This window comes from Pristiophorus japonicus, chromosome 2 (genome assembly GCF_044704955.1).
Source record: "Pristiophorus japonicus isolate sPriJap1 chromosome 2, sPriJap1.hap1, whole genome shotgun sequence".
Taxonomy (NCBI): Eukaryota; Metazoa; Chordata; class Chondrichthyes; family Pristiophoridae; genus Pristiophorus; species Pristiophorus japonicus.
In genome coordinates, this window is record NC_091978.1 from 15,273,147 (window position 1) to 15,293,831 (window position 20,685).

General features: G+C 49.6%; 1 protein-coding gene across 3 annotated transcripts in view; it reads right to left on the reverse strand.

The window, feature by feature from the left end:
- LOC139229547 (transcription factor COE3-like) overlaps positions 1–20,685 on the reverse strand; it is a 729,200-nt gene that overhangs the window by 6,536 nt on the left and 701,979 nt on the right. For 2 of the 3 annotated variants that reach the window (XM_070861096.1, XM_070861098.1), the window contains 2 exons: positions 17,685–17,864; positions 7,878–8,075 (listed from right to left, as the gene is read on the reverse strand). In XM_070861096.1, coding sequence (XP_070717197.1) covers positions 7,878–8,075; positions 17,685–17,864 — 378 coding nt within the window. The remainder of the gene's footprint in view (positions 1–7,877; positions 8,076–17,684; positions 17,865–20,685) is intronic. The other variant, XM_070861097.1, reaches the window with a different exon arrangement.

Sequence of the window (20,685 nt, forward strand, 5' to 3'; positions counted from 1 at the left end):
GTACTCGAAGGGTGGGTGGGCACAAATAAGTTGACAGACCATGACTAGGGATGGGGCATTCATTGAAAATTCATTGTGGGGCGGGGGCGGGGGGGCGGAGGGTGTGGATACAAGAAGGTTGAGAGAAACATCGATAGGTGTCAGGCAAAAGAGAGAGAGAGGTACAAGAGGCAAATGGACATTTAAAAACATCTGTTCCCATATGTGGCATCATTGGCAAGGCCGGTATTTATTGCCCATCCCTAATTGCCCCTTGAGAAGGTGGTGGTGACCCACCTTCTTGAACCGCTGCAGTCCGTGTGGTGAAGGTGCTCCCACAGTGCTGTTAGGGAGGGAGTTCCTGGATTTTGACCCAGCAACGATAAAGGAACGGCCGATATACTTCCAAGTCAGGATGGTGTGTAACTTGGAGGGGAACGTGGAGGTGGTGGTGTTCCCATGAGCCTGCTGCCCTTGTCCTGCTCGGTGGTAGAGGTCGCGGGTTTGGGAGGTGCTGCTGAAGAATCCTTGGTGAGTTGCTGCAGTGCACCTTGTAGATGGTACACACCGCAGCCACGGTGCGCCGGTGGTGGAGGGAGTGAATGTTTAATGTGGTGGATGGGGTGCCAATTAAATGGGCTGCTTTGTCCTGAATGGTGTCGAGCTTCTTGAGTGTTGTTGGAGCTGCACTCATCCAGACAAGTGGAGAGTATTCCATCACACTCCTGACTTGTGCCTTGTAGATGGTGGGAAGGCTTTGGGGAGTCAGGAGGTGAGACACTCACTGCAGAATACCCAGCCTCTGACCTGCTCTTGTATCCATTGTATTTATGTGGCTGGTCCAGTTAAGTTTCTGGTCAATGGTGACCCCCAGAATGTTGATGGTGGGGGATTCGGTGATAGTAATGGCGTTGAATGTCAAGAGGCAGTGGTTAGACTTTCTCTTGTTGGAGATGGTCATTGCCTCGCACTTGTGTTGAGCGAATGTTACTTGCCACTTATCAGCCCAAGGCTGAATATTGTCCAAGTCTTGCTGCATGCAGGCATAGACTGCTTCATTATCTGGAACTGAACACTGTGCAGTCATCAGCGAACATTCCCACTTCTAACCTTATGATGGAGGGAAGGCCATTGATGAAGCAGCTGAAGGTTGGCGATGAGAGATGGGGTGACTGAAATTAGCTGGTGATTATTTGCACTTTTTTTTTTGAATGGATCAAGTTACACATTTCAAAGTTCTGACTATTCTGGCAAGCAGGATCAAGTCACACATTCCAGACAAATTGCTGGGTGTGACTTGTCCTCCAAGGGGACCAATCAGAAATCTAGTTCTGTCCTCCTCGGGGACCAATCCGAAATATGGTGTTGCAAATAGACACGACCGAATTTGGTTGACTTTTATTGAAGATTGCAACAAAAACAAATTGGTGGAATTTGTGTGTGATGGGAGTGGAAGGGGGGGTTAATTTTCTGCCATTGTACTATATTTTGTGCCTTCCCTCCAACATTCACCTCTCCTGTAGGTGCTGGTTACACGGCACTGTGCAAAGGTGGAATCCATCCCAGGTACTTTTCGCAGAGGGCGAATACTAGCCGGCTATTCGACTGTAGGAGAGGCGCGTTGCGAGGGAGGGGTGGGGGGGTGGTGAGTCCGATCCTGTCCTCACCCCCTATGCTTACACCTGCACTTCACAATTGGGGTGCATGGGGTGACGGGGGAGGGGGGGGGGAGTATAGTGGAGGAGGGGGATCGTGGAATAGCGATGGGGAGCAGAAACCCTGGTGGCTTTATTTAAACGTGGCTTAGCAGGCCAATGAGATAAAGCCAACTTCTGCCCGTGCGAGATTAGTCAACTCCGCACTCAGGGAGTTAACTCGGGACCACCCTGATTTATGCCTCGCTTGTACCACACCGTTTGGTGTACTCTGCCAAATAACCCTCAGGGAGCTCCAGTAATATCTTCCCATTGCTGGGTCATTGAATACAGGTACAGCATTAATCAGGAAGGCAAATGGTATGTTGGCCTTTATTGTAAGGGGGATAGAGTATAAAAGCAGAGAAGTCCTGCTACAACTGTATAGGGTATTGGTGAGGCCACACCTGGAGTACTGCATACAGTTTTAAGGAGGCTTTTCAAAGAAGGTTCAATAGGTTGATTCCGGAGATGAAGGGGGTTGACTTATGAAGAAAGGTTGAGTAGGCTGGGTCTACACACATTGGAGTTGAGAAGAAGGAGAGGTGATCTTACTGAAACATATTATACTGAGGGGGCTTGACAAGGTAGATTCAGAAAGGATGTTTCTACTCGTGGGGGATTCTCGAACTAGGGAGCATAGTTTCAGAATAAGAGACCGCCCATTTAGAACTGAGATGAGGAGGAATTTCTTCTCTCAGAGGGTTGTAAATCTGTGGAATTCTCTGCCCCACAGAGCTGTGGAGGCTGGGTCATTGAATATATTTAAGGCGGAGATAGACAGATTTTTGAATGATAAGGGAGTAAAGAGTTATGGGGAGCGGGCAGGGAAGTGGAGCTGAGTCCATGATCAGATCAGCCATGATCTTATTGAATGGCAGAGCAGGCTTGAGGGGCCAGGTGGCCTGCTCCTGCTCCTATTTCTTATGTTATGTTTTTATAGTCATATGTTGCCAAGGGTGATTGGCCTCTGGTGTTACAGTGTTGTGCCAAAACCAGGGTTATTTACAACACTTCGCACTTCAACCCTTATTATCCCCACTTTGAACTCACTTCGCTGTTCGATCCAATAGCCCACTATCTTAGCGAAGGGTAGCGCTGCCTTAAGCTCAAATAGCTCTTTCAAGACAGAAGTGTGAAGTGATGTACTTTGATCAGACGAATATAAAAGGGGTCAGAGGGTCTAGTAAGGAGGAGGAACTGAGGGAAATCCTTATTAGTCGGGAAATTGTGTTGGGGAAATTGATGGGATTGAAGGCCGATAAATCCCCAGGGCCTGATGGACTGCATCCCAGAGTACTTAAGGAGGTGGCCTTGGAAATAGCGGATGCATTGACAGTCATTTTCCAACATTCCATTGACTCTGGATCAGTTCCTATCGAGTGGAGGGTAGCCAATGTAACCCCACTTTTTAAAAAAGAAGGGAGAGAGAAAACAGGGAATTATAGACCGGTCAGTCTCACATCGGTAGTGGGTAAAATGATGGAATCAATTATTAAGGATGTCATAGCAGCGCATTTGGAAAAAGGTGACATGATAGGTCCAAGTCAGCATGGATTTGTGAAAGGGAAATCATGCTTCACAAATCTTCTGGAATTTTTTGAGGATGTTTCCAGTAGAGTGGACAAGGGAGAACCAGTTGATGTGGTATATTTGGGCTTTTAGAAGGCTTTCGACAAGGTCCCACACAAGAGATTAATGTGCAAAGTTAAAGCACATAGGATTGGGGGTAGTGTGCTGACATGGATTGAGAAATGATTGTCAGACAGGAAGCAAAGAGTAGGAGTAAATGGGTACTTTTCAGAATGGCAGGCAGTGACTAGTGGGGTACCACAAGGTTCTGTGCTGGGGCCCCAGCTGTTTACATTGTACATTAATGATTTAGACGAGGGGATTAAATGTAGTATCTCCAAATTTGCGGATGACACTAAGTTGGGTGGCAGTGTGAGCTGCGAGGAGGATGCAATGAGGCTGCAGAGTGACTTGGATAGGTTAGGTGAGTGGGCAAATGCATGGCAGATGAAGTATAATGTGGATAAATGTGAGGTTATCCACTTTGGTGGTAAAAACAGAGAGACAGACTATTATCTGAATGGTGACAGATTAGGAAAAGGGGAGGTGCAACGAGACCTGGGTGTCATGGTACATCGGTCATTGAAGGTTGGCATGCAGGTACAGCAGGCGGTTAAGAAAGCAAATGGCATGTTGGCCTTCATAGCGAGGGGATTTGAGTACAGGGGCAGGGAAGTGTTGCTACAGTTGTACAGGGCGTTGGTGAGGCCACACCTGGAGTATTGTGTGTAGTTTTGGTTTCCTAACTTGAGGAAAGACATTCTTGCTATTGAGGGAGTGCAGCGAAGGTTCACCAGACGGATTCCCGGGATGGCGGGACTGACCTATCAAGAAAGACTGGATCAACTGGGCTTGTATTCACTGGAGTTCAGAAGAATGAGAGGGGACCTCATAGAAACGTTTAAAATTCTGATGGGTTCAGACAGGTTAGATGCAGGAAGAATGTTCCCAATGTTGGGGAAGTCCAGAACCAGGGGTCACAGTCTAAGGATAAGGGGTAAGCCATTTAGGACCGAGATGAGGAGAAACTTCTTCACCCAGAGAGTGGTGAACCTGTGGAATTCTCTACCACAGAAAGTTGTTGAGGCCAATTCACTAAATATATTCAAAAAGGATTTAGATGAATCCTTACAACTAGGGGGATCAAGGTGTATGGCGAGAAAGCAGGAATTGGGTTCTGAAGTTGCATGTTCAGCCATGAACTCATTGAATGGCGGTGCAGGCTAGAAGGGCCGAATGGCCTACTCCTGCACCTATTTTCTATGTTTCTATGAATGAGGAGAGGCACTATAAACTAAATGATATAATTTTAAAGGGGGTGCAGGAACAGAGAGACTTGGGGGCTCACTTACACAAGTCTTTGAAGGTGGCAGCACAAGTTGAGAAAGCTGTTAAAAAAGCAGACAGGGTCCTGTGCTTCATTCATAGAGGCGTAGAGTACAAAAGCAAGGAAGTTATGCTGAACCTTTATAAAACACTGGTTTGGCCGCAGCTGGAGTATTCTGAGCACCGCACTTTAGGAAGGATGTCACGGCCCTTGGAGGGGGCACAAAGGAGATTTACTGGAATGGTAGCAGAGATGAGGAACTTCAGTTACATGGCGAGACGGGAGAAACTGGGATTGTTCTCCTTGGAGCACAGAAGGTTGAAAGGAGATTTAATCGAGGCGTTCAATATAATGAGGAGTTTTGATGGAGTAAATAAACTGTTTCCACGGGCAAGAGGGTCGGCAACCAGAGGACTCAGGTTTAAGATAAATGGTGAAAGGTCTGGAACACACCACCCGAAAGGAAAGGTTAACTGATAAGGAAGGGAATCTGACAGCTCAGCAGATGTGGCCTACACGTGACTCCAATCCCGTACTACCCGATCGACTCTGAAGGATCTCTCAGCAAGCCACCCAGTTGTAACTGCCACTAGAAGGCCCACCACCACCTCCTCGGGGCAAGAAGGAATGGGCAGTAATTGAGGCCTTGCTAGTGTTGCCAGCATCCTGTGGAGCATAAGGTGTGTGTGTGTGTGTGTGTGTGTGTGTGTGTGTGTGTGCGTGTGGGGGGGAGACAGGCTAAGTGAGTGGGCAAACATTTGGGAGATGGAATACAATGTGGGAAAATGTGAGGTTATCCACTTTGGCAGAAAAAATTTTAAAAAGCAAATTATTATTTAAATGGAGAAAGATTGCAAAGTGCCGCAGTACAGCAGGACCTGGGGGTACTTGTGCATGAAACACAAAAGGATAGTATGCAGGTACAGCAAGTGATCAGGAAGGCCAATGGTATCTTGGCCTTTATAGCAAAGAGGATGGAGTATAAAAGCAGGGAAGTCTTGCTACAGCTATATAAGGTATTGGTGAGGCCACACCAGGAATACTGCGTGTAGTTTTGGTTTCCATATTTACGAAAGGATATACTTGCTTTGGAGACAGTTCAGAGAAGGTTCACTAGGTTGATTCCGGGGATGATGGGGTTGACTTATGAGGAAAAGTTGAGTAGGTTGGGCCTCTACTCATTGGAATTCAGAAGAATGAGAGGTGATCTTATTGAAACGTATAAAATTATGAGGGGGCTTGACAAGGTGGATGCAGAGAGGATGTTTCCACTGATGGGGGAGACTAAAACTAGAGGGCACGATCTTAGAGTAAGGGGCCGCCCATTTAAAACAGAGATGAGGAGAAATTTCTTCCCTGAGGGTTGTAAATCTGTGGAATTCGCTGCCTCAGAGAGCTGTGGAAGCTGGGACACTGAATAAATTTAAGACATAAATAGACAGTTTCTTAAACGATAAGGGGATAAGGGGTTATGGGGAGCGGGCAGGGAAGTGGACCTGAGTCCATGATCAGATCAGCCATGATCGTACTAAATTGCGGAGCAGCCTCGAGGGGCCGTATGGCCTACTCCTGCTCCTATTTCTTATGACCGCGATAAGCAATGGCATGAACTAGTTGGGCAGGATGGCCTGTTTCTGTGTTGTAGACTCTTATGTAATTCTAAGTCTACAATGACCCACCATGGCCAAACACCATTCCAACACTCGCTTTCAGATTGACTCATGAAGACTTGGGCGAGGTAGTGGAGAATTTCTTGCACCTCTGGAATCCGAGCAACTGTTCGCACTTTCAGGAGCAGAGGGGAATAAACCGAGACCAAAAGTAATCACGTTCGGTGGGAGAGTTGGGGGGAGGACACACACCATTTTGGCGAGATCTGCAATTGGAACCATAGATCCTACAGCTTCAAAGATGCAACCTAGATCGCATCTTTTGTGAGAATGTTTCAGCACCACCCTCACACAAAGCCTGCAGTGGGAAAGGTTGCATTGTGGTTAAGTTACTGGACTGGACTAATGATCCCGAGACATAAGTTCAAATCCCACCACGGCAGCTGGGGAATTAAAAATTCAGTTAATGAAATAAATTTGGAATTTAGAAAACTGGTATCAGTAATGGTGACCATGAAACTATCGGGTTGTCATAAAACCCATCTGGTTCACTCATGTCCTTTAGGGAAGGAAATCTGCCGTCCTTACCCGGTCTGGCCTATTCATTCATTCATATGCAGTCCCTCGAAATCGAGGAAGACTTGCTTCCACTCTAAAAGTGAGTTCTCAGGTGACTGTACAGTCCAATACAGGAATTACAGTCTCTGTCACAGGTGGGACAGACAGTGGTTGAAGGAAAGGGTGGGTGGGGAGTCTGGTTTGCCGCACACTCCTTCCGCTGCCTGCGCTTGGTTTCTGCATGCTCTCGGCGACGAGACTCGAGGTGCTCAGCGCCCTCCCGGATGCTCTTCCTCCACTTCGGGCGGTCTTGGGCCAGGGACTCCCAGGTGTCGGTGGGGATGTCGCACTTTATCAAGGAGGCTTTGAGGGTGTCCTTGAAACGTTTCCTCTGCCCAACTGGGGCTTGCTTGCCTATATGTGACTCCCAACCCACAGCAACGTGGTTGCATCTTAACTTCCCTCTGAAATGGCCCAGCGAACCACTCCGTTGTACCAAACTGCTACAAAAAGGATAATGGTTCTTCGACAGCACCTCCCAAACCCACGGCATTTACCACCTATAAGGACAAGGGGCAGCCTCCAAGTTCCCCCTCCAAGTCACACACCATCCTCACTTGGAAATATATCAGGGTTCCTTCATCGTCGTTGGGTCAAAATCCTGGAACTCCCTACCTACCCTTCCTACTTCCCTCCCGAACAGCACTGTGGGAGCACCTTCACCACACGGACTGCAGCGGCTCAAGAAGGCGGCTCACCACCACCTTCTCAAGGGGCAATTAGGGATGGGCAATAAATGCCGGCCTTGCCGCCGACGCCCACATCCCACGAATGAATAAATAAAAAATAAAAATAACTCCTCTCTTGTAGGCACTCTCCAAGTGCTCCGCCGACACAACACAGCCAGAGCAATGCTCACCCTCCGTCCAAATGGGAACATCCCCACAGGGTTCATGTGCGACCTACTAACTGGTGTTCTGACCTCTGACCTCCCACACCCCCTGCCGCCAACCTCCCTTTGTGTTTTTACCTGCCTGAAATAACTGGCGACAACAACCTCAAAATAAACACCCTTGAAGTGCAAAATAAAAGAAATAATCAAATGAGATACCGTTGAATGCGGCAGCTTAAGCTCACCTTGCAGGCTGTTCCCATTGGAGCCGGTACAGGTAGGGGGCGGTGAGGCCTGAGGCCTAACGACAGGGGCAAAGGCGCTCTTCTGTTTCACTGCAGAGATCATATTGACAGGAGAGAATGAGAAAATGCCTGGGGTAGTGTTACCATTGGAAGAGAGGGTGATGGAGGAAGCCGTCATAGGAGGGCTGGACGGCACGACTGCAACAGAAGACAGATACGAAGGGAATACACGTTAGCATTCACAGTGCTTCAGGGCAGCTCAGCTACAGATCGCCTCACATGATTCTAAGCGAGGCATAGCCAAAGTTCCTATCCTCTCCCGCACCTCCCCTCCCATCACCACTCCCCCACACCCCCCCCCCCACACCCCCCCGCCCCGCCTCACACCAGCCCCACACACACACTCCCTTCTCTTCTCACCCCACCCCCTCTCTCTCTCATGCTTTGACCACAGCTTAGAGTACTGCGGGCAGTTCTGGTCACCACATTACAGGAAGGATGTGATTGCATTAGAGAGGGTGCAGAGGAGGTTTACGAGGATGTTGCCTCGACTGGAGAATTTTAGCGATGAGGAAAGATTGGATAGGCTGGGTTTGTCGTCTTTGGAAAGAGGAGGCTGAGGGGAGTCCTTATTGAGGTGTATAAAATGATGAGGGGCCTGGATAGAGTGGATAGGAAGGACCTATTTCCCTTAGTATAATGTTGGAAAGTGTGAGGTCATGCACTTAGGCAGAAAGAAAATCAAAGAGCTAGTTATTATTTAAATGGAGAAAGATTGCGAAGTGCTGCAGGACAGTGGGACCTGGGGGTACTTGTGCATGAAACACAAAAGGTTAGTATGCAGGTACAGCAAGTGATCAGGAAGACCAATGGTATATTAGCCTTTATTGGAAAGGGGATGGAGTACAAAAGCAGGGAAGTCTTGCTACAGCTATATAAGGTATTGGTGAGGCCACACCTGGAATATTGCGTGCAGTTTTGGTTTCCATATTTATGAAAGGATATAATTGCTTTGGAGGCAGTTCAGAGAAGGTTCACTAGGTTGATTCCAGAGATGAGGGGGTTGACTTATGAGGAAAGGTTGAGTAGGTTGGGCCTCTACTCATTGGAATTCAGAAGAATGAGAGGTAATCTTATCGAAATGTTTAAGATTATGAGGGGGCTTGACAAGGTGTATGCAGAGAGGATGTTTCCACTGATGGGGGAGACTAGAACTAGAGGGCACGATCTTAGAATAAGGGGCCGCCCATTTAAAACTGAGATGAGGAGGAATTTCTTCTCTCAGAGGGTTGTAAATCTGTGGAATTTGCTGCCTCGGAGAGCTGTGGAAGCTGGGACATTGAATAAAGTTAAGACAGAAATAGACAGTTTATTAAACGATAAGGGGTTATGGGGAGTGGGCAGGGAAGTGGAGCTGAGTCCATGATCAGATCAGCCATGATCTTATTGAATGGTGGAGCAGGCTCGAGGGGCCGTATGGCCGACTCCTGCTCCTAGTTCTTATGTTCTTATGTTCTTAGCAGTGGAGTCACCAACCACAGGACATAGATTTAAAGAAATTAATAGCTTTAGAGGGGATTTGAGGGGAATTGTTTTCACCTAGAGGGTGGTGGGGGTCTGGAACTCATTGCCTGAAAGGGTGGTAGAGGCATAACCCTCACCACATTTACAAATACTTGAATGTGCACTTGAAGTGACGGTAACTTCTTCACCAAGAGTGTGGTGAACCTGTGGAATTCTCTACCACAGAAATTTGTTGAGGCCAATTCACTAAATATATTCAAAAGGGAGTTAGATGAAGTCCTTACTACTCGGGGGATCAAGGGGTATGGCGTGAAAGCAGGAAGGGGGTACTGAAGTTTCATGTTCAGCCATAAACTCATTGAATGGCGGTGCAGGCTAGAAGGGCTGAATGGCCTGCTCCTGCACCTATTTTCTATGTTTCTAATTTTCTATGTAACCTACAGGGCTACGGACCAAGAGCTGGAAAGTGGGATTAGGCTGGGTAGCTCTTGGTCGGCCGGCACGGACACGATGGGCTGAAATGGCCTCCTTCCGTGCTGTAAATGTCTATGATTCTATGCTGCTTCCTCCTGGAGTACTGAGTTCAGTTTTGGGCACCGCACACAAGGAAGGATAAATATTGGCCTTGGAAGGGGATGTGGCAGGGCAGATTCACCAGAATGTTACCGGGGGCTAAAAAAGGTTAAATTATGGATAAACTTGTTTTTTTGAATTCCCTTGAGCTTAGAAGATTGAAGGGTGATCTAATCAAAGTCTTTAAAATGTGAAGAAGAATTTAATAGGGCAGGTACAGAGAAACTATTTCCTCTGATGGGATCAAGAACAAGGGGACATAATCTTAAGGGCTTATTCTTAAAGGGCTTGACAGGGTTATGGCTGAGAAAATGTTTCCCCTGGCTGGTGTAATGTATGCTCAATAAAACCCCAGTCCGTTGGATCTAGGTCATCCACGATGAGGTATGCAGTTGTGAGCCTAGTGGATGAACTGGTAATGTGTCGCGTGATTGTTAAACCTTTGTTAATAAACCAACTAGTTCTCAATAGCAATGTGTTGCTATGAATTCTTCAGCAAGAACCCATGAAACAAATACATTACAGCTGGGAAATCTGGAACCAGGGGTCACAGTCTCAGAATAAGGGGTCGGTCATTTAGGACTGAGATGAGGAGACATTTCTTCACTCAGAGTGGGGTGAATCTCCGGAATTCTCTACCCCAGAGGGCTGTGGATGCTCAACCATTGAGTATATTCAAGACAGAGGTTGATAAATTTTTGGGGAACGAAGGGACTTAAAGGGTATGGGGATCCATCACGATGGGGCAGGTGGTTGTGAGCCTGGTGGATGAACTGGTAATGTGTAGTGTGATTGTTAAACCTTTGTTAATAAACCAACTAGTTCTTAATAGCAATGGGTTGTTATGAATTCTTAAGCAGAGAACCCATGAAGCAAATACATTACACACCTGTTCCTAATAGTCCACGGTTGCTACACCGCACCCCACACCCAACCCCCCAGTACATCACCAGTGCTCGTGCATGAAATTGGCAAATGTCAGCAGGCAATTCGGCTGCAGCAGGCATCGCAGCTTAAACCAATTCCATACTCACCCGTTGTCAACTGCATCAGTGGGGCGGGGTGGGAGGGACTACGGCGTTTGTGGGGAGGGGAGGGGAGAAGGGCGTGTGTGTTGGGGGGGGGAGAGGGCGTGTGGGGGGGAGGGGGAAAAGGGGGTGTATGGGGGGGGGAGGGAGTATGTGGGGGGGAGAGGGTGTGTGGGGGGTGGGGGGGAGAAGGGGGTGTGTGGGGGGAGGGGGAGAAGGGGGTGTGTGGGGGGGAGGGGGAGAAGAGCGTGTGTGGGGGGGGAGGGAGAAGAGCGTGTGGGGGGGAGGGAGAAGGGAGTGTGTGTGGGGGGGGAGGGGGAGAAGGGAGAAGTGTGTGTGTGGGGGGGGAGGGGGAGAAGGGGTGTGGGGGGGGGGAAGGGGAGGGAGAAGGGAGTGTGTGGGGGGGGTGGAGAAGTGGGTGTGTGGGGGTAGGGGAGAAGGGAGTATGGGGTGTGGGGGGGGAGGGAGAAGGGAGTGTGTGGGGAGTGGGGGGGGAGGGAGAAGGGAGTGTGTGGGGGGGGCGGTGGAGAAGTGGGTGTGTGGGAGTAGGGGGAGAAGGGAGTATAGGGTGTGGGGGGGGGGGGAGGGAGAAGGGAGTGTGTGGGGAGGGGAGGGGGAGAAGGGAGAAGTGTGTGTGTGGGGGGGAGGGGGAGAAGGGGTGTGTGGGGGGGGGGAGGGGAGGGAGAAGGGAGTGTGTGGGGGGGGGGGTGGAGAAGTGGGTGTGTGGGGGTAGGGGAGAAGGGAGTATGGGGTGTGGGGGGGGAGGGAGAAGGGAGTGTGTGGGGTGTGGGGGGGGAGGGAGAAGGGAGTGTGTGTGGGGGGGAGGGGGAGAAGGGAGAAGTGTGTGTGTGGGGGGGGGGAGAAGGGAGTGTGTGTGGGGGGGAGGGGGAGAAGGGAGAAGTGTGTGTGTGGGGGGGGAGGGAGAAGGGAGTGTGTGTGGGGGTGAGGGGGAGAAGGGAGTGTGTGTGGGGGGGAGGGGGAGAAGGGAGAAGTGTGTGTGTGGGGGGGAGGGGGAGAAGGGGTGTGTGGGGGGGAGGGGAGGGAGAAGGGAGTGTGTGGGGGGGGTGGAGAAGTGGGTGTGTGGGGGTAGGGGGAGAAGGGAGTATGGGGTGTGGGGGGGGGAGGGAGAAGGGAGTGTGTGGGGAGGGGAGGGGGAGAAGGGAGAAGTGTGTGTGTGGGGGGGAGGGGGAGAAGGGGTGTGTGGGGGGGAGGGGAGGGAGAAGGGAGTGGTGTGGGGGGGGTGGAGAAGTGGGTGTGTGGGTAGGGGGAGAAGGGAGTATGGGGTGTGGGGGGGGGAGGGAGAAGGGAGTGTGTGGGGAGGGGAGGGGGAGAAGGGAGAAGTGTGTGTGTGGGGGGGAGGGGGAGAAGGGGTGTGTGGGGAGGGAGGGGAGGGAGAAGGGAGTGTGTGGGGGGGGTGGAGAAGTGGGTGTGTGGGGGTAGGGGGAGAAGGGAGTATGGGGTGTGGGGGGGGGAGGGAGAAGGGAGTGTGTGGGGAGGGGAGGGGGAGAAGGGAGAAGTGTGTGTGTGGGGGGGAGGGGGAGAAGGGGTGTGTGGGGAGGGAGGGGAGGGAGAAGGGAGTGTGTGGGGGGGGTGGAGAAGTGGGTGTGTGGGGGTAGGGGGAGAAGGGAGTATGGGGTGTGGGGGGGGAGGGAGAAGGGAGAAGTGTGTGTGTGGGGGGGAGGGAGAAGGGAGTGTGTGTGGGGGGGAGGGGGAGAAGGGAGAAGTGTGTGTGTGGGGGGGGGAGGGAGAAGGGAGTGTGTGTGGGGGGGAGGGAGAAGGGAGTGTGTGGGGGGGGAGGGAGAAGGGAGAAGTGTGTGTGTGGGGGGGGAGGGAGAAGGGAGTGTGTGTGGGGGGGAGGGGGAGAAGGGAGACGTGTGTGTGTGGGGTGGGAGGGAGAAGGGAGTGTGTGTGGGGGGGAGGGGGAGAAGGGAGAAGTGTGTGTGTGGGGGGGGAGGGAGAAGGGAGTGTGTGTGGGGGGGAGGGGGAGAAGGGAGACGTGTGTGTGTGGGGGGGTGTGGAGAAGTGGGTGTGTGGGGGTAGGGGGAGAAGGGAGTATGGGGTGTGGGGGGGAGGGAGAAGGGAGTGTGTGTGGGGGGGAGGGGAAGAAGGGAGAAGTGTGTGTGTGGGGGGGGGAGGGAGAAGGGAGTGTGTGTGGGGGGGAGGGGGAGAAGGGAGACGTGTGTGTGTGGGGTGGGGGGTAGAGAAGTGGGTGTGTGTTGGGGGCAGGGGTTGCGAAGGTGCAGCAAGCAGGACAGTTTCCCCTCTCCCGACTGTTTGGACGGTCGGGCCAGCCAGTGCCGACTCCACCATCAGCCCGGCGGCGGGAGCATGGGGGATCTGGGCCGAGGTCTGGGCCGAGGTCTGGTCATGATGGTTCAGTGCCCCACCGTGCAGCTCGTTTACCGACTGAGCCACAGGATTTCTACCGTTCCCCAAGTGTGCAGATGGCACCAAGCATTTCGGAATTAGGAGCAGGAGTAGGCCATTTGGCCCCCCCGAGCCTGATCCACCATTCAATACGATCATGGCTGATCTTCAAACTCAACTCCTCTTTCATACCCAATCTCCATATCCCTTGATTCCCCCAGAGTCCAAAAATCTATCAATCCTTGAATATACTCAATGACTGAGCCTCCACAGCTCCCTAGGGCAGAGAATTCCAAAGATTCACCACCCTCTGAGTGAAGAAATTCCTCCTCATCTCTGTCTTAAATGGCCAACCCCTTATCCTGAGACTGTGACCCCTGGTTCTAGACACTCCAGCCAGGGGAAACATCCTCTCAGCATCTACCCTGTCAATCCCCCTCAGAATCCTATATTTTTCAATGAGATCATCTCTCATTCTTCTAAACTCCAGAGAGTATAGGCCCAGTCTCTCCTCATAGGACAACCCTCTCATCCCAGGAATCAATCTGGTGAACCTTTGTTGCACCGCTTCTGAAGCAAGTATATCCTTCCTTAGGTAAGGAGACCAAAACTGTGCACAGTATTCCAGGTGTGGTCTTACCAAGCCCTGTACAATTGTACAACGGTTGTAAGACTTGCTTACTCTTGTACTCCCAACATTTGCCTTCCTAATTGCTTGCTGTACCTACATGCTAACTCTGTGTGGCCTGTGTGTTAGGAGGCACAGTAAGTTGTGCAGATGGAGCGGGACATGCCAGAGGGACAGACAGGGGAAGTGAGTGGGCAAAACTGTGGCAGACGCAGTTCAATGTAGAGCGAAGGTTAGCAAATGGTGTTGAGGTACAGGTCAGCTATGAGCTAACAGAATGGCGGAACAAGCTTGAGGGGCTGAATGGCCTACGCCTGTTCCTATTGTTCATGTCACTTGTGTATCCACACTGCCACTCTCTCTTTAATCCCCTGGGCTTTCATTTTGCTGACAATGTCACATTTAGTGCTAGGTCCCCTACATCACGACAGCGACATATGTCTAAAAGGACTTCGTTGGCTGTAAAGCTTAAACGAAGGTTTTGGGTCATATATCTGGAAGGAGAAAATGCCATTCAGCCCATCAAACTGCCTCCATCCAAAATCCATAACAAAATTAATCCACCCTGGTTCCATTTATTTAAGAAGTTTCATTTTGGAGCACAAACTCATTTCTTATCAAATTCATGGACATTATCCTCGGCTGATACAGCACAGAAAGAGGCCATTCGGTCCACCGTGCTGGCTCTTTGAACGAGCTATCCAATCAGTCCCACTCCCCCCTGCTCTTTCCCCACAGCCCTGCATTTTTTTTTCCTTTTCAAATAGATATCCAATTTCCTTTTCGAAAGTTACTATTGAATCTGCTCCCACCGCCCTTTCAGGCAGTGCGTTCCTGATCACAACTCGCTGCTTAAAAGTGTCTCCTCATCTCCCCTCTGGCCCTTTGCCAATTATTTTAAATCTGCGTCCTCTTGTTACTGCCTTTGGAGCAGTTTCTCCTTATTTACTCTGTCCAAACCCCTCATAATTTTGAACGCCTCCATTAAACCTCCCCTTAACCTTCTCTGCTCTAAGGAGAACAATCCCAGCTTCTCCAGTCTCTCCCTGTAACTGAAGCCCCTCATCCCTGGAACCATTCTTGTAAACCTCCTACACACCCTCTCCAAGGCCTTGACATCCTTCCTCAAGTGTGGTGCCCACAATTGGACACAATACCCCAGTTGAGGCCTAACTAGTGATTTATAAAGGTTTAGCATAACTTCCTTGCTTCTGTACTCTCCTCCTTTATTAATAAATCCATGCTTTTTTTTAAATAACCTTGTTCTGCCATTATCTCTGTCAAAGGGAGATGCACATCTAACCTGCAGATACGATGGGGAATGACACCCTTTCATAGAATCATAGAAATTTGTGGCACTGAAGGAGGCCACTTTGGCCCATTGAGTCCGTGCCGACCAAGAGCTATCTAGTTAATCCCACCTTCTAGCTCTTGGTCCGTAGCCCTGTAGGTTACGGCACTTCAAGTGCACATTCAAGTACTTTTTAACTGCGATGAGGGTTTCTGCCTCTACCATCCTTTCAGGCAGTGAGTTCCAGACCCCCACCACCCTCTGGGTGAAGTAAGTTCTCCTCAACTCCCGTCGAAAGCCCCTCAAGCCTGCTCCACCATTCAATAAGATGATGGCTGATTTTCGACCTCAATTCTACTTTCCCACCCAATTTTCCATATTCCTTGATTGCCCTCGAGTCCAAAAACCTAGCGATCTCAACCTTGAATATACCCCACGACTGAGCATAGAAACATAGATACATAGAAAATAGGTGCAGGAGTAGGCCATTCGGCCCTTCTAGCCTGCACCGCCATTCAATGAGTTCATGGCTGAACATGCAACATCAGTACCCCATTCCTGCTTTCTCACCATACCCCTTGATCCCCCTAGTAGTAAGGACTTCATCTAACTCCTTTTTGAATATATTTAGTGAATTGGCCTCAACAACTTTCTGTGGTAGAGAATTCCACAGGTTCACCACTCTCTAGGTGAAGTAATTCCTCCTCATCTCGGTCCTAAATGGCTTACCCCTTATCCTTAGACTGTGTCCCCTGGTTCTGGACTTCCCCAACATTGGGAACATTCTTCCTGCATCTAACCTGTCTAACCCTGTCAGAATTTTAAACGTTTCTATGAGGTCCCCTCTCATTCTTCTGAACTCCAGTGAATACAAGCCCAGTTGATCCAGTCTTTCTTGATAGGTCAGTCCCGCCATCCCGGGAATCAGTCTGGTGAACCTTCGCTGCACTCCCTCAATAGCAAGAATGTCTTTCCTCAAGTTAGGAAACCAAAACTATACACAATACTCCAGGTGTGGCCTCACCAACGCCCTGTACAACTGTAGCAACACCTCCCTGCCCCTGTACTCAAATCCCCTCGCAATGAAGGCCAACATGCCATTTGCTTTCTTAACCGCCTGCTGTACCTGCATGCCAACCTTCAATGACTGATGTACCATGACACCCAGGTCTCTTTGCACCTCCCCTTTTCCTAATCTGTCACCATTCAGATAATAGTCTGTCTCTCTGTTTTTACCACCAAAGTGGATAACCTCACATTTATCCACATTAGGTAGAGAATTCCAAAGATTCACAAACCTCAAAGTGAAGAAATTTCTCCTCATCTCAGTTCTAAATGGCCGACCCCTTATCCGGAGACTATGCCCCCTAGTTCTGGACACTCCAGCCAGGGGGAAACATCCTCTTGGCATCTATCCTGTCAAGTGCTCTGAGAATTTTACATGTTTCAATGAGATCACCTCTCATTCTTCTAAACTCTAGAGAGTATAGGCCCATTCTACCCAATCTCTCCTCATATGACAGCCCTCTCATCCCAGGAATCAATCGAGTGAACCTTCGTTGCACCGACTCTTAAGGCAAATATATCCCTCCTTAGGTACGGAGTCCAAAACTGTGTACACAGTTGAAAAGTGCGCCAATGCTTGAGCCTGCTTTTCCTGATTGGCGCTCTTCTGAATGGGTTACCGTAACAACGATGGGATCAATCTGGACTCAAGGATCACGTGTGTGCAATGGCTGACTGAGCTACCAGAGGCCCACTAGGTGCCCTTGGAATGATGTCCCTCCTATTCGCCCCCCTCCCTCCCCCGGCATAAGTCGGTGCCCTTGGGAGAGAAGGGGGAGCCTATTGGGGGATCAAAAGACAGGAACATTCTCAAGGCCCACCTCACAAGCTTTGCCCTGGAGTGCCTGCCATCCAATTCAGTTGCGAAATCCAGGATTCCACGGTAAAGGAGTAGGGTTGATGGGGCGAGGTGTTAAAAAAAGGGAAAGGTCTGGCAGGAGGGGGGAAATCACGGATAATAAAATCTGCATGGATGATGATGCATCACGGATTGAAACGGCCGCTGTGCTTTCGGCACAGGCCATGAGCGATCTCGCGATTTGGAACCAGCACTCAACAAGGGAGCAGGGGCCATTTTGACACTGGACCATGGTACGTATTGGCTCGAGTGCGCGTTGAACGCCTTGCTCCTGATGTCCGTCAAGCAGGAGAGAGGCGTTTAAGGGGGGCACGCCCGAGCCGATATCACCCGTTTCACGCCAAATGCCCGACGTCAAAAATTCATCTCCGCCTCCCTGCCCTCATCCCTCCAATCAACTTCTACGACGAAGAGCAATGCTAATTTGGTTGGCGGTAGTCGAAGATGAGTGCAGAGCTGTTGCCCAACTTACTGGCATAGGGAGAGTTAGCAGTCGACCCGTTGAGGAAGCTTGGGGAGCCTGGTATTCCCAGGTTGGTCATCCCGGCGTTGCCGTACCCGTTCATGCTGCCGGTGTTGTAGTTGGACTGCTGGGGGGTGGAGCTGGTCACGTACCCACGGGGGGAAACGCTATTGGTATTGCGAGAGTAACCTGTGTGAAGAAAGAGGCGAGGGGACTGATTTCAGTCGCACACATGGTGTATACACAGCGCAAACACAGCGGGCACACGTCCGATACGGAGCACGTGCACAGCGCGAGGGTGATAACTCATTTGTACACATATAAATATATATATATAGAAACAAAGAAAAGACGTTCATTTCTATAGCGCCTTTCTCCACCTCAGGGCATCCCAACGCCCTTTACAGCCAAGAGAGCACTTTTGACGTTGCTGCTGTAATTTAGGAAAGGTGGCTGCTATTTTTGCACAGCAAGCTCCCACAAGCAGCAATGTGATAATAAACTAGATTGCCTGTTTTTCGCGTGGGGGTTGAGGGATGAATATTGGCCAGGACACCGGGTAGAACTCCCCTGCTCTTCTTCGAAATAGTGCCGTGGGATCTTTTAGACCTACCGGAGAAATCAGACTGTTTAATGTTTCAGCCGAAAGATGACACACTCCGACAGTGCAGCGCACCTTCAGCACTGCACTGGAGTGTCAGCCTAGATTTCTGTGCTCAAGTCGCTGGAGTATGTACTTGATAACAGGTATCTGAGCGTAGTATAAAATATCGGATCTCTGGGAGTGAGTTACAAAGAGTAATGGATACCCAGGAGTGAGTTACACACACAGTAATGGATACCCAGAAGTGAGTTACACAGAGAGTAATGGATACTTGGGAGTGAGTTACACACAGTAATGGATATCCGGGAGTGAGTTACACTGAGAGTAATGTATAGAAACTTAGAAAATAGGTGCAGGAGTATGCCATTCGGCCCTTCAAGCCTGCACCACCATTCAATAAGATCATGGCTGATCATTCCCTCAGTATCCCTTTCCTGCTTTCTCTCCATGCCCCTTGATCCCTTTAGCCATAAGGGCCATATCTAACTCCCTCTTGAATATATCCAATGAACTGGCATCAACAACTCTCTGCGGCAGGGAATTCCACGGGTCAACAACTCTCTGAGTGAAGAAGTTTCTTCTCATCTCAGTCCTAAATTGGCTTACCCCTTATCCTAAGAACCCCTGGTTCTGGACTTCCCCAACATCGGGAACATTCTTCCCGCATCTAACCTGTCCAGTCCCGTCAGAATCTTGTACCTTTCTATGCGATCCCCTCTCATCCTTCTAAACTCCAGTGAATAAAGGCCCAGTTGATCCAATCTTTCCTCATATGACAGCCCAGCCATCCCTGGAATCAGTCTGGTGAACCTTCGCTGCACTCCCTCAATAGCAAGATCGTCCTTCCTCAGATTAGGAGACCAAAATTGAACACAATATTCCAGGTGAGGCCTCACTAAGGCCCTACACCCGGGAATGAGCTACAGAGAGTAATGGATACCTGGGAGTGAGTGACAGAGAATAATGGATACCCGGAAGTGAGTTACACAGAGTAATGGATAACCAGGAGTGAGTTACACAGAGTAATGGATACCCGGGAGTGAGTTACACAGAGTAATGGATACGTGGGAGTGAGTTACACCACAGTAAAAGATAACCGGAAGAGCTTTAGCAGAGGATATTGAATGGTCGTTAGCTTCATTTACGTTTATATTGCATAAAGCGCTATCAGATAATGCCATGAAATGTGTACTTCAGCAGTTGGTTTAATAGTGTGCTCCTCTTTGCCGCAGGATATATCGCTTAGTTTTCAGTCAGTTTGTATGTCACATTCATTCTGACGGCAGATAGCGCCATACCCTAGGTAGAGCTAATGTTCACACAGAAGCATAATGATTGGGACACAATCAATATACATTGACCGAGATTCCTGCAGTTCCTGTGGAACTGGGGAGCAAGGTTTGCAGAAGAGTGTAAGGGTTGCACACTTTTACAGAAGGCACAGGAAGAGGCCACAAACTAAAATTGGTTTCATACAAGCTTTTGGGACTGACTGGACAAAGGGAGAAAAGGCGCCAGCCTGGGGCAGGTGGTGACTCATCACCAATCTCTGCAGTCGAGAACCAGACCTGTTTATGCATCAAAACAAAGGGACTGATACATTTCATAAAATCCCACAGAAGAGCCCCTGGATTGATTGGCCGGAGGGGGAAAAACAGTTCCCTCTAGAGACTACAAGTCTGCAAGAAACCAGGACAACAAAGGATCCCACAAGGCGTGCATTTTGGGGGAACGGGGTACTTAAGATAAGGAGTTATCTTTTGCCCTGTCGACTCTGTGTGCAAATTGTGGACATCCAGACCCATCACCGCAGCCAGTCAAACGGATTACCTCAAACAACAATGATCAGCCGTGATCTTATTGAATGGCGGTGCAGGCTCGAAGGGCCGAATGGCCTACTCCTGCACCTATTTTCTATGTTTCTATATTTCTATGATCCAGACACATTAATGGAAACCCCTGCTCAGTGGGTGATTTATTGATAAAAAGGAATATATACATATATATATATATATATATATATACACACGAGCTGGGAGCAGCTCAGCGAAAAACAAAAAGGAATGGACGAACACAGAAGAAACGGAAGAGAACGACCAGAAGAGGGAACACTGGAGAAGAACAACTGCTCATGGAACTAACGGCCACAAATCTACAATTACAGCTACTAACTGGGCGGGTGATTGTATGTCTTTGGTCAATTCTCTCAGAAGTCTTGTTCTGTCGTTTTTAGTTAGTTTTTGGGTAATAAAATTGACAATTGGGTTAAGCCTAAACTTTGCATCACATGTCGTCCTTTCCTGTAATTCCCGAGGTCTATGAAGCAAGGTAGAATGCAAAACGAACACCCAACAAGAGGGAAAGAGGCAGATGCAAGGGCTCTTTTCTCTGGAGTATTGTGTCCAA